Source organism: Nuphar pumila, chromosome 1 (assembly GCF_984573655.1).
Source record: "Nuphar pumila chromosome 1, dmNupPumi1.hap1.1, whole genome shotgun sequence".
Classification (NCBI taxonomy): Eukaryota; Viridiplantae; Streptophyta; class Magnoliopsida; order Nymphaeales; family Nymphaeaceae; genus Nuphar; species Nuphar pumila.
The window spans coordinates 3,222,163-3,236,353 of NC_143249.1; the positions used below are offsets into that span (position 1 = coordinate 3,222,163).

Genomic DNA, 14,191 nt, shown 5'->3' on the forward strand with positions numbered 1-14,191 from the left:
ATCTCTCATCTTTGCAAGCCTATAAATATCCTTCTCGCCCTCTTTGGTATCCAACTTGTCATAAACCTCCTTATATACCTTATCCCTCGCGTTTCGAACTATTTTTTTAGCTTCCTTCTTTGCTATCATATACTTCTTCAAATTCTCATTACCACGACTTTTACTTAGATTTCTATAACACTCTCTTTTAACCTTAATAGCCAATTTGACATCCTCGTTCCATCATGATGTATCCTTACCTAGCGGTGCACCGCCTTTAGACTCACTCAATACCTCCTTAGCTACCTTTCTCATGCCACTCGCTATCTTATTCCACATTGATTCTGAATCCTCCTTGATACACCAATCAGCTTCCTTAACTACCTGTTCTACAAACATTCCTTGTTTAGCTCCTTTCAGTGCCCACCACTTGATTCTAGGATCGATCCTATGTCTATCCCTTTTGCGGCATTTTCTAATTCTCAGATCTAAAATTAAGATTCTATATTGTGTAGCTACACTTTCTCCCAGTATCACCTTACAATCAATGCAACAACTGTTAAAATGTAAACTGTAATATATATATATATATATATATATATATATATATATTATTTAATATTATTATATTTTCTTTTATTATTTTCTTTTTCTATTTTTCTTTATTTTCTTTTTTAGCATCTAGTTTAATAGAAACTAGATATTTGATCCAGTCAAGTTCCTGTTGGAACTTGACTGTGCAAATAGCTGTTGGACTGTAGTCCAACAGCTATAATAAATGATGTTGGACTATAGTCCAACAGCTATAATAATAAATGTTGTTGGACTGTAGTCCAACAGCTATATTAAGAGACGTTGGAATCCAACGTCTCTTTTGGAGAGCTCAAAATGAGCTCTCCTCTCTCCCACTTTTTTGTATATATAGGGGTGAACCCCTTCAATGTATATTACCATGCTTCTTAAGCATTTTGTTCATGAATAAAGTATTATTTATTTTTCAAGTGTTCTTCCTTTTATACCCTTTCAAGGATCATGCTTGTAGTGTCTCCAATAGACACTTGTTTGTGAGTTATTTGTGCATTTGTTGAAGACCACCATTTCATTACATGGTATCAGAGCTACGAAATCCTTAGATCTTGAAGTGTTTCCGCCTCGATTTCCGTGCCACATTTACAAAAGGTGTTTCATCACCTTGTTCTTGGCTCAAGAAGATTTGTTTGAAGAAAGGCGAACTTGTGCTACAAAAATTTTTGGTTTTGTATCCTCTCTTATTCCTTTGTCTACTCTTTTTCTTTTCTTTTTATTTTTTTCTCTCTCTCCTATTTATTCCTCTCTTACCCTTGTAAAAGATGGATGACAATGATAAGATCACCATCATTCCTATGAAGCTAAATGATACTAACTATGTAATGTGGGCTTCGATTATGAAGCACCACATTTGGGGAAAAGGTTTATGGGGTATAGTGGATGGTTCCGATTTGGAACCTAAACTATCTCTTACCAAGAAAGAGGGTGACAAAGAGGTTCCTCTAACGGAAGAAGAGAAGAGTAAGGCATTAGCCACTTATGAAAAGAAATGGAAAGAATGGAGGATAGGGCATGCAAAAATTATGTCATGGCTCATCAATAGCATAGACATTAAAAAATGCTCTAGTCTAGCTAAGTTTGAGCATGCCGATAAGGCTTGGGAATACCTCAAAAACATGTATTCCCTTAAAGATATTGCACATGTATGCAATTTACAAGATAAAGTTCGGACAATGACTCAAAAAGATAAAACTATTCGAGAATATTATAATGAGTTGTCCGAACTTTGGGAAGAGTTGGCGCTTCTTGAGCCCAAATGGCATTGTGCCGAAGACATCGAGCTTCGCCAAAAGCAACTCGATATGGAACATTTCTATCAATTTGTGAATGGTCTAAGGCCGGAGTTTGAATCCACCAAATCGACCCTTTTACATCGTGGAAAAATTCCTTCTATTGTTGATACTATAGAAGAGCTCACTATGGAGGAAAATAGACTTAGAAAAAGTACTCCAAAAGTTGATAATGACTCTGTTTTAGCTGTATCTAGACCGGGAAATCATACTCGTACTTACAAGCCGCCTCATTTTGGAAGGCAAAATGGCGACTTTGATAAAAGAAAAGTTATTTGTCATCATTGTCATGAACCGGGGCACTATAGGCCTCAATGTCCAAAGTTAAAAAGAAGAGAAGAAAAAAGAGTTGCATCTGTTGAATCTGAGTCAAAAGATCAAGATGCACCTGTGTCTATGGCTCAACTGATGGAAATCCTTCAACCTCTTCTCAAAGGGGTATCCTCCTCAACCGAAGCCTCAACTGGAGCGGCAGTTGCATCTTTCTCCGGTCCAAGTAACTTTCCTTGGCTTTTAGATTCTGGTGCTTCTTTTCATATGACCCCAAATGTTAATAGTCTATCCGAATGTCTTAAAAATAACTCAAGTGTGTCAAAGGTTTTTACAGCCGATGGCACATCTCTCGAAGTAAAAGGAATAGGATGTTTTGAAAATCTTCAAAAATCCAAAAGATTTTTTATCCCAGAAGTTAGATATATCCCTAAACTTAATTTGAATCTCTTATCTGTCTCGCAAATATCTGATTATGGATGTAATATCTCTTTCTCTTCTCATGGTTGTTGGGTACAGGATCGCCAGTCAGGGAAGCTGATTGGGGAAGGCCATAGAGAAGGAGGACTTTATTACATGGACTTTTTGGAATTACCCAAGAATGCATTTTGTTATAATATTCAGAAATTAGAATTGGATTTATGGCACAAAAGGCTTGGCCATCCTCATATGTCTAAAATTCAATATTTTCCAAGTTTGGAAAAATTTTGTAATTCTGAAAATTTTTCTTGTAAAGACTGCATTCTTGGCAAAATGAAAAGGTTACCATTTCTTAGTAGAACTTTTGTTTCCTCACGGCCACTTGAGTTAATACATTCGGATGTTTGGGGCCCCGCACCAGTTATTTCCAAAGGTGGTTATACATATTATGTCATTTTTGTTGATGACTTTTCTAGACATACTTGGATTTATTTTCTTAAACATAAATCTGATGTCTTTGCTAACTTCCAAATATTTCATAAAATGGTTAAAAATAAGTTTCAAAATGATATTTCTGTTTTTCGCACTGATTCAGGGGGAGAATTTATGTCCAACGAATTCAAAGACTATCTCAATTTACATGGTATTACACATCAAAGATCATGTCCACACACTCCACAACAGAATGGCCTAGCCGAACGCAAACATCGGCACATTATGGAAACTACTAGGACATTGTTAATTGCAAATCAAGTTCCAAAAAGTTTTTGGGCTGAAGCGGTCCTAACTGCCACCTACCTCATTAATAGGATGCCATCTTCCTCATTAAAGAATACAACTCCAATAGAAAAGCTTGTTAATTTAACTCCAGATTATTCTAAATTAAGAGTCTTTGGATGCAAATGTTTTGTTTTCACCAACAGAAATGACAAACTCTCTTCTCGTGCAATCCCATGTGCCTTTTTAGGATATGCTGATAATCAAAAAGGCTACAGGTGTTTCGATTTTCAAAATGACAAATTATATGTGTCAAGAAATGTATCTTTTTTGGAAAAAGAAAGCTTCTTTGAATTTGAAAAATCCAAGGATGTCACTGAATACTCGTTTTTAATTGATCCAACTTCAAAATCCAATGAATGTGATGTTGGATGTGACCTTGACAATGATCAAAGTCCTATTGTTGTTGAAAATGATGATAATGAAGAGCAAATCCATAGGGATGTTAGTCTACAATATTCAAGACGTAGAGAGCAAAATCTTCCATGTGCATTACAAAAATACTCTGAAGTCTCACCGAGAAGAACGTCTAGAATCTCTAAACCTCCAGAAAAATTTGTCTTATGAATCTTTTTCACCCACGTATAGGGCCGCCATTACATTAATACAATCATATGTTGAACCATGATCCTATTCTCAAGCAAAAAATCATATAGAATGGATAGAAGCCATGAAAATAAAATTGGATGCACTAGAAAAAGTCAATACTTGGACGATACAAGATATTCCTCCGGGTAAGAAACCTATAGGTTGTAGGTGGGTATACAAAGTCAAAACCAAAAGTGATGGGACCCTCGAAAGATATAAGGCTCGTTTAGTAGCAAAAGGATATGCTCAAGAGTATGGCATCAATTATGAAGAAACATTTGCTCCTGTGGCCCGTATGACCACTGTTAGAACTTTAATAGCCTTGGCCTCCATTAGAACATGGCCTATCTTTCAATTAGATGTCAAAAATGCTTTCTTGAATGGGAATCTCGTTGAAGAAGTATACATGGAAGCCCCACCTGGTATTAGTATCCCTAAGGGTAAAGCTCTTCGTCTAGAAAAAGCTCTTTATGGTCTTAAACAGGCTCCAAAAGCCAGGTATGACCGATTTAGTCATGTTATGCTTGATATTGGTTTTCAACCTTGTTTAACTGACACTGCTTTGTTTGTTAAGAAATCTGATGCAGGCATCATTATTCTTCTTCTCTATGTGGACGATATGATCATCACCGGAGGCGACAAACAGGGAGTTGCAAATATCAAATCTCTTCTTAAAACTCACTTTGAAATGACTGACTTAGGTTTATTAAGATATTTTTTAGGCATTGAAGTTGCTTATTCCCCTCGGGGGTATTTGATATCTCAATCTAAATTTGCTCTTGATATCGTTTCCAGGTCTGGAATTACAGATGATAAGAAAGTAGACACTCCAGAAGTGGTCAATGTTAAAATGAAAATTGATGATGGAGAACTTCTTGATGATCCTACTCCTTATAGACAGCTTGTTGGAGCTCTTTCTTATCTTTCCATTACTAGGCCAGATATAACTCATGCGGTTCATACAGTCAGTCAGTTTCAGCATGCTCCCACCTCCGTACACATGGGAGCGATTTTGCGTATTATTAGATACTTAAAATCCTCTCTTTCACGAGGACTCTTCTTGTCTGCTTCATCTTCATTAAATTTAATTGCATATACTGATGCTGACTGGGGAGGTGATCCCAATAATAGACACTCAACTACTGGTTTTTGTGTGTTCCTAGGTGAAACCTTAATTTCGTGGAGGTGCAAGAAGCAGCAGAAAGTCTCTCTTTCCTCCACCGAAGCTGAATACAGAGCCATGGCAACCACCACTATAGAGGTTGTTTGGCTCAGACGATTGCTGGCGGATATGGGAGCTAAAGCAACGCAAGCTTCAAAGATGTGTTGTGACAACAAAAGTGCGATCTACATTGCAAGCAACTGGACATTCCATGAGCGCACTAAACACATTGAGATGGACTGTCACTATGTCAGAGAGGAATACTTACATGGAACCATTGATCTGCCATATGTTACATCAGAATATCAATTAGCAGACTTCTTCACCAAGCCTCTCGCTGCTCCCAGATTTCACTTCCTCTTAGACAAACTTTCGCTCATTGTACCGTAAGTTTGAGGGGGAGTGTTAAAATGTAAACTGTAATATATATATATATATTATTTAATATTATTATATTTTCTTTTATTATTTTTTTTTCTATTTTTCTTTATTTTCTTTTTTAGCATCTAGTTTAATAGAAACTAGATATTTGATCCAGTCAAGTTCCTGTTGGAACTTGACTGTGCAAATAGCTGTTGGACTGTAGTCCAACAGCTATAATAAATGTTGTTGGACTATAGTCCAACAGCTATAATAATAAATGCTGTTGGACTGTAGTCCAACAGCTATATTAAGAGACGTTGGAATCCAACGTCTCTTTTGGAGAGCTCAAAATGAGCTCTCCTCTCTCCCACTTTTTTGTATATATAGGGGTGAACCCCTTCAATGTATATTACCATGCTTCTTAAGCATTTTGTTCATGAATAAAGTATTATTTATTTTTCAAGTGTTCTTCCTTTTATACCCTTTCAAGGGTCATGCTTGTAGTGTCTCCAATAGACACTTGTTTGTGAGTTATTTGTGCATTTGTTGAAGACCACCATTTCATTACAACAACCCCTATCTTTCTTTCTAAGTAGGAAAAAATCTATCTGACTCGTATTAACCCCACTTTTAAATGTTACTAGGTGAGACTCTTTCTTCATAAACCAAGTGTTTGCTAAGATCATATCATAGGACAAACAAAAATCTAAAATCATTTCTCCACTTTCGTTTCTTTCTCCTATACCATAGCCTCCATGGATACTCTCAAATCCATCCCTACTAATGCCTACATGTCCATTAAGGTCACCGCCAATGAAAAGCTTTTCTCCATAAGATATCCCTTGTATTACTCCATCTAAATCTTTCCAAAATTGACGCTTAATGGAATCATCTAAACCTACTTGAGGTGCATAAACACTAATAATATTAATAATATTTGTACTTAATACTAATTTAATAAGTAAAATCCTATAACCCTTCCTACGGACCTCAACTACATTATTTATAAACTCACGACTAATAACAATCTCTACTCCATTCCTATTCCTATTTATTCCAGTATACCAAATCTTATATCCCTAAGGTTCTATTGTAAAAACCGAAATTTCTCGCTACCAAATTCCTTTTTTTTTGTGTGTGTGTTACAAAATAGTTCAAAATATGCAAATTGAGCCTAGATCCACATTCCAGATCTAGGACCCATAACGGGGTAATTAGGAATACATGATATCAACCATGATTTAATAACATTAATAATAATAAATTGATAACATTTTAATTATAAAATTAATTCAAGGATCCACAGTTGGATCCATTTGGATCCAACTTGTGGATCCATATCATTTAGGGTCGGGTTACGGGTTACGGGTCTCGGGTCCAGACCCAAGCCGCACCCTCTGTAAAAAGCTTTTTAAAGAAAATGGGCAACCCGATAAGGGTTGCCCGATAAGGGTTGCCCGATAAAGTTGTAACAGAAACAAGAAAGGGGGGCAAGGGGGGTTACGCAGGGCGTAACCGACCCCGCGCCTCTCGGCAGAGGGGGGGTCTGGCCGATAAAAGGAGTGGAGAGAGGGCTTTGCCCTCTTCTCTCTCTCTCTCTCTCTCTCTCTCTCTCTCTCTCTCTCTCTCTCTCTCTCTCTCTCTCTCTGCGCACGCCGGAGGGAGGTCTTGTCGCCGGCGAGCTTTGGCCACCAGCAACCACAGAAGGCCACGGCAAGCACTTCCTGTCACGGCAGCAGTGAGGAGCGTCAGCCGCGGCCCTGCTTTCGCGTCCCCAGTCTCCGATCGCCGGAAAATTCTTCAAAAAGGTACGGCTCTTCTTGGATTTTGGGTGAGGAATCGAACCTGAGTTCGATTTCGGATAGTGATTTGAGAGGTAGGGTCTTGGCTGCCAGAAAACCTCAGATGGTAAGGTATCGGGTTTTTCGGTAGTTGCGACCCAGATTTGGGGGTTTTCGTGTATAACCCTAACCTGAAGGTGGGGTGGGGGTTATGGCTTCCAAAAACCCCACATCGACTGATTGGGGGTTTCGGTTGCCTAAAGGATCACGGATGGGGGAAAACCCCAAATCCAACCCTTGGGATATAGGTAGTGGGTTTTGGTGTTCTGCATATATGGATGTTCCATATGCACGATATTGTGGTGGAAAAAATTTCTCTATGGGATTTTGGTGTTTCTGTCGATGTTTTTATGATTTCCGGTTTGAAATCCACGATGCAGGAAGTATTGTTACAGATATTTGGTTCTTGGTGTGGAAATGAGAATTTCACGATATCATTGTCCATGCTAACTATAATTGAAATTATAATTACCTGGTCCGATTAATTTTACTTGCTTAAAATTATCGCAGGTGCAAACTTTTAAATGTTCAGAGTTTTTTTCATGTCCTGAGTATACTCCCATGCTTAAAAGTATCACATGTTCTAAAGTTTTATATTTAGATTTTTGTGTGTTAAACCCACAGGGGCTGATTTTATTTTTAATCTCGGTTTAGGTATGATGTGTTCTAAGGACATGATTGAGTTTCATACAATCTTTAATTACAATTTAGCATGTATATAATTTCATCAATCAGGGTTCGGAACTGTAATTACGTTACATGGTAAAAACAAAAAAATAAACACATGATTATGTACCTTTGATTAGACTACAATTTGCTCGACAACATTTACTGTTACTGTTATCATGGATTGGGCCGCAGTATATCACTTATTGATCAGCAATGGTTGGTTTAAAGATAGATTAAGTTTTCATTAAATTTATTTTGTATGTTGTGCATAAAACTGATACGGGCATAAATCAGTTATAACACCATTGGGATTATATGGTATAATTCCAAGTGAACCATTTGGGTTTTTACCTAACACATAAGTACCGATGGGGGTACTAGAGTCCGATGAATTGTGAACAAAGGAAATTGGGTATGTCAAGAAAACTTAAACTTAAATGTTAGTAATATTGCATACATTGCAAGTTATGATTTTTTCATACGATGCATCGATGGCCTAAATGGACCATCACCGGCCTGGAGAGTCGTGGGTTTGGTTTTCTTTCACATGTTTTTAACTGCATCACTTAAACCACATAAGATGGTTTGGCACATTACTACATTTTTCTAGTTGATTATACGGGCTGGAGTTCCGTAAGAGTCCCCGCAAGGGAGGATGCGGGTTTTCACTTTACTTTTGCATATGGTGTTGCAAACTTAAAGAATTAACATTAATAAAAATATAATAAGAACAGTGTAATATACATTCTTGGATATCTCATCTGGAGTATGAGAATCTTAGAGATCCAGTCTTGAGGAGACTGTGAGGATACAAAAACTCTGTGTGCTGTAATTTTGTCCCTTAAACCTGATATTGAGGTTCTTTCTTCTGGCCACGGTTTTAGGGAGAGTCCGCCACTTTACCCGGGAGTGGTGTGTTTGACACAGTTGTTGTTTATGGTACCAAGGATGTGGCACATGTGGGTGTGGAGTGTCCCTTGTGTCCCCGACATTAGATGTGGAGGTCTAATGTTCTGAAGGTGATTCGGTCGAGGGCTGAGTTGGAACACAGAAATAAAATACAAATTGTGTGTTAAGCTACCCTGGGAACCTACTTGACCTCGCGGATTGTACATGTTTGGTGTATCTGCGGGTCACGGTAATTAAAAAGAGGAACTTAAAGTTGCGTGCATTTAATAGGGCATGCATATGGAAAGATGAAACTTAAATGAAAGATAACAAAAAGGAATCATGCATTGCACATAATCATACATTTTTCTGTTATACATTAGATTATGCATGTTTGAATCATTCTCTATATCATGACATGATTTGGTGGTAGCATATGATTTACTTCTTGAAATCATGTTGCAAGGTTTGGTTATTTAGTTCTTGATATATGGTACTGCTTTACTGTTCTTGACTGGTGAGCATATGTAATTGTTGGTAGGTATGGATATTTGAATACTGCAAATTATATATCTGCACTCACTCAAATCATTGCATAAAATCTTATCCATGTTCTTTTTCTCACCTGGTTTCTTTAGAAGTAGCTGTGCTCAGAATTTCGGTTCTGACACCCTACTTTGTTGGTTTTTCACAGGACATGGTGAACAGTGAGGCTGGACTGGCTACTGGGGATGAGTGAGAGTCATACTTGTGCTTATCAGCTTCAGCAGGGGACATAGTGGCTCTAGTTTTGCTTCTTTTAGTTCTTTTTAATTTCTGCAGTTGTTACTTCACTTTTGAGTTGTGTATGAGACTCTTATTGTTTCATTAATAAAAGAGTTTTAGTTGGTTCTTATGGATGATAGTTGCAAGTTCGTTTGTGGTGGTTGGGCTATCCAATGGAAATTGGAACTATGAGGACCCCGAATCTCTGGGAAGGTTTCCGCATTGAAAGATATATATATATATATATATATATATATATATATATATATATATATATATATATATATATATTCCGCATTTTAAAAGGGTATGGATTGGGGTCGTTACATCTATCACTTTTGTTTTCTCACCTATCCATTTGGTAGACATAAAATATCCATCTTTCTCCTACACATAACATCTACTAACTCTACCAACTTACCAGTTAAAGCTCCTATGTTCCAAGTGGCGAACCTAATTTTATGGTCTTAAACTATCTTCTTTACCCCCACCCGTCCAACAAAGTGAGGGAACCCTTGCTTATTTGACACCACACCCGGGCGCCGGTTTGACGCATCGCTTCTGGGCGATGACCTAGCAGCCCTTGCCCATTTATCACTGCCTCCGAGCCTATAGAGTACAGTGTGTCGCTCAGTAGGGAACGCCCCAACGAAACTCTCATATTGGTTCATAGTCATAAGGTGTGACTAAGTTTTTATGTTGGCTGTCACTAGCCTACCGCAACCCTCCACCTTTATCCGGGCTTGGGACCGGCAGTGTTACACACACACACACACATATATATATAGTCATATTGTCATGCCGCCATCTGTACAAAATCTGAGTGGTGATTGGAGCTAAAGAAGTTGAAGGAAATTTTTGAAAGAATGCTTCAATAGCCTTCCAGGTGGCAGCAAATAGCTGTCAGACATATTTCTAAACTAACAGTAATGACAGTTGTATTTTCTTAAGTATAAACATCACAAGCATTTGAAGAAAAACACTACTTTCCTGATCATCTAATCATTTTAACTCAAAAAACATTTCACTCGACCCACATAAACCACCCAAAGGAACACACCTACCAAAGCAAAGGGAACACACACACACACAACACAGACTATGTTATAATGGTGGAAATATCGTTCATGAATGCACGTGCATGTGCGTGTGTCAAAGAAAGAACCTTATATTGATCAATAAATAAAAAAGATCTAGAGAATGAAACAAACCTTATAACTGTAATATCCAGCTTCATAGCCTCCTGGCAAATGCAAACAAAAGAAATTGATAAATTTAAGCAGCCAGACAAACAAGATTGGGACAAGAACCATACAAAAGTAAATGAAGAGCCCACAAACAAACCTGCAAAAATATGATTGAAGCCACACAAGAATCTGTCCTCTGGCAGTGGTGGGACTACTTGCGTTCTCTTGCATACTCTCTGGTCAACATCATAAATCAATTCTGGCCCTCCAGATGTGTAATTTGTGTGCAACTCCAAGTCAATGCTTGCAAATCTTATCTAAAAGAAGCATCATCCAGTTATAAACCATGGTTTACTCATAATAAAAAGTGTAACAGAGTTCTTTCAATATCACATACTATTTGCTTACAAACTTGCCCTGTTGACTCGGTGACTTGGCTGAGTCAACCCAGATCAGCCATTCACTGGGTCAACCCAGTGAATGACCAGGAATTTACACCAGACTTGGTCAAGCCAGACGAGTTTCGTATGACACAGCTCAGTAAACTTGTTGCTGCCCAAGTCACACACACACACACACACACACACACACACACACACACACACACACACACACACACATCTGAGATCCGTCTCCCAAGTCAACCCTAGCCGAGTTGATTCCCAAGTCACTGGGCTTTAATAAGCTGATTCTACTCGACAATTTGGGAGCAATCCAGGCATGGAGCTATCTAATCTTATGTCCTCTCTTAACACAACACAATATCATCATAGTTGATATATGTAGGGAATATATTTGCTACAATCAATTGTAGTCCACCAGAGACCTCATGATGCAAGTTGGTTTGACTCAATCTAAAATCAAAGATGTGTTTAGCATGGTCAAATTGCTAGGGATCAACCTTGGATCATATTTTTTTAACGAAAAAATACATTTTTAAAGTTGAGAAAATTTGATGCATTTACAATCATTGATTTTTCAAACTGGAAAATACCTGTTCCGGTGCTCGAATTTGATGATCCAAATGTTGATCCCCACTAAACAGAGAATGTAGATCACATCCATGCGGTTAGATTTGTGAAATAAAAAAAAAAGATTTGCCAAGTTATTTGTATGTACCAGTTTGGTGAGTAAGACAGAAGATTGAATTCCACTTTCTCAATAACTGTAAGTTCTATTTTTTCTTTTCTCAGTAAATGATTATTTTGACTGTTCCTCATTCCATACAAATTAGACCACAAATTTCCTTATATGAAATGCGTTCACAATGCAGATCTAGTGATAATCATTGTCTCTCTAACATAATCCCAGATAAATTAGACTTCTGAAATTTTCTTTCACAGAAGAAAATATATTGTCCTAATATTATAAAAAATAAATAAACCCAATATATTATAGAATATAAGAATTAAATAGAAGGTTTGGAAAAGCTCAAGAATTCTTTAGGGAGAGAATTAAACCTAAAAAGAGACACTAGGAATATGCTCAATGATAATCGTCCCACCATTTTTGAGGTGGGAATGGTCATGTTGTGCCCAAGGACTAAGCAAAGGTTATAAAGTTCCAGGAGGGCACCTGCTTTCAGGCATTTATATAGCATACTCACCTATATCGTTTGTTAAGATATATGTAGCATTTTCCTACGTTGTATTTGTCTTGTATATACCAAAGTACACTTAAGTGTACTTTAGGTATTTTCTTAATTTCTTTTGATGTGTATTCTTCTACATTTTATTCGAGTTGTATTCAAGGTATACTTTAGGTATACATTAAAGTCATATCAATGAGTCGTAGAAAATGGGATGGTTTGTTTACATACCAAAGACCTTGGATGTAAACTTGAAGTACTCTCATTTGCAAGGAGTGAGATACTTAACGAAGGATATCTTTTGTGTAAGGCTGACGAGCAATTCCGAGCACAATTCCATCAAAATGTCTTTTAAAGATAAGAGGGATTTTTTTCATAAAAACCCCACAAGATGATTGAGAGATTTTTATAAATATTTTGAAAAAACAGTTTCCAACCATATTTGTCCTACAAAACAAGCTTTTCAACTAAACAAAAAGCACTTTGATCCGATGTCGGGGAAAATTGTTTTGGAAAGTAAGGCCTGCTTTGAGTGCATTTTTAACCAGCCAAACAGCTGAATTTGGTTTCGCACCCAAAAGAGATTTTGAAGAGGAGGATGTTAGCTTTTCAGTGTATCAAATTGATTGTCAATCCGACGCACAATTGCAGAGTTATGGCCAAAATACACAAGGTGGGTCATGCTTCCAGTTGTACCGGTGGCAAGACCGGTCTTGTCGGCAGTCAACTAGCGACAGGACCGGTCATGCCACCAGTCATGATATGGCAAGACCCAGTCTTGCGGCTCTTGCCTTTTAGTTGGTTTTAAAAGGCAGGAGGGGGTCTCCTAAGCCTATAAATATGCTCCTCCCCCTCATTTGCATCCCAGCTCAAACCCTTCACTCAAGCTTCCTCTCTTGAGTGCTCTCTTGTGGGTTCTTGAGCTTTTGGGGGGGGATTTTTCCTTGGGTTCCCAAGCCTCTTTTTCTCTCTAAATTTTCTCTCTTCCATTCTACTACCTCGAAGTGCCGCCAAAGTGCTCAGATCAAGCCAACCTTTGCGTCCAAAGAGGTGGCCCCAAGGTAAATTCTAAAACTCCTCAAACTCCATTTAAATTTAAATTTCCATATAGTTCCCTTGCCTTTGTTTAGACACTATTCTTGTGGGAAAGCCACTTTTCCTACAAGAATCAACCGATAAGAGCCCAGAAACTCTGCCGAATTTCGGTCTTGAACATGCACAAAACGCAAGAGCATTGTTGAATATCTCAAGGGGCTAGGGTTTCCAAGAAACCTGAGTAAGTTCTCTCTCCCACCTTCTCATTTCATTTCTTGAATTTGTTTTAAATTCTTGCTCTATTTCTTGAATTTTCTTGGGAACCTTAATTGTTTAGATATTCTCTAATTCAAAGACACACTTATTATCTTGGGTTTCACTTGGGTGGGTCCATCATCCAAGCTTACCTCACAGGTGCACTAAAGAAGTTCAAGGAAGCTCAAGAAAGGATCTTTCCAAGGTTTGATCTTAACCTTGATCGAGTTATACCTTGCCATTTGGGAAGGAACGACTTGATCTCACACCGAGCGGGCGGATCCTATCACTTTTGAAAATGGAGGTGATTTTATAATATCTTGTACCCAAAATCTTTTTTTTCAAAATATTTCCAAACCTTGTTGGTGAATTTTCCCATCAACAAATGATTACATTTTCCTCCAGACAAAGAAACATGTCTCATAGATATGACATCACTAACATGAACCTCATGCTAATTGAACTCCAACTATAGCGGCTAGAGACACTAGAAATTTTTTACTCTGAAAAAATTACAGGTGAAATTG

General features: G+C 37.7%; 1 protein-coding gene across 1 annotated transcript in view; it reads right to left on the reverse strand.

Moving 5' to 3' along the window:
* Window positions 1–14,191, reverse strand: part of LOC149847701 (putative cytosolic oligopeptidase A) — a 55,061-nt gene that overhangs the window by 19,462 nt on the left and 21,408 nt on the right. The window contains exons 13-14 of the mRNA XM_089995760.1: window positions 10,944–11,103; window positions 10,811–10,842 (exon numbers count right to left, since the gene is read on the reverse strand). Coding sequence (XP_089851886.1) covers window positions 10,811–10,842; window positions 10,944–11,103 — 192 coding nt within the window. The remainder of the gene's footprint in view (window positions 1–10,810; window positions 10,843–10,943; window positions 11,104–14,191) is intronic.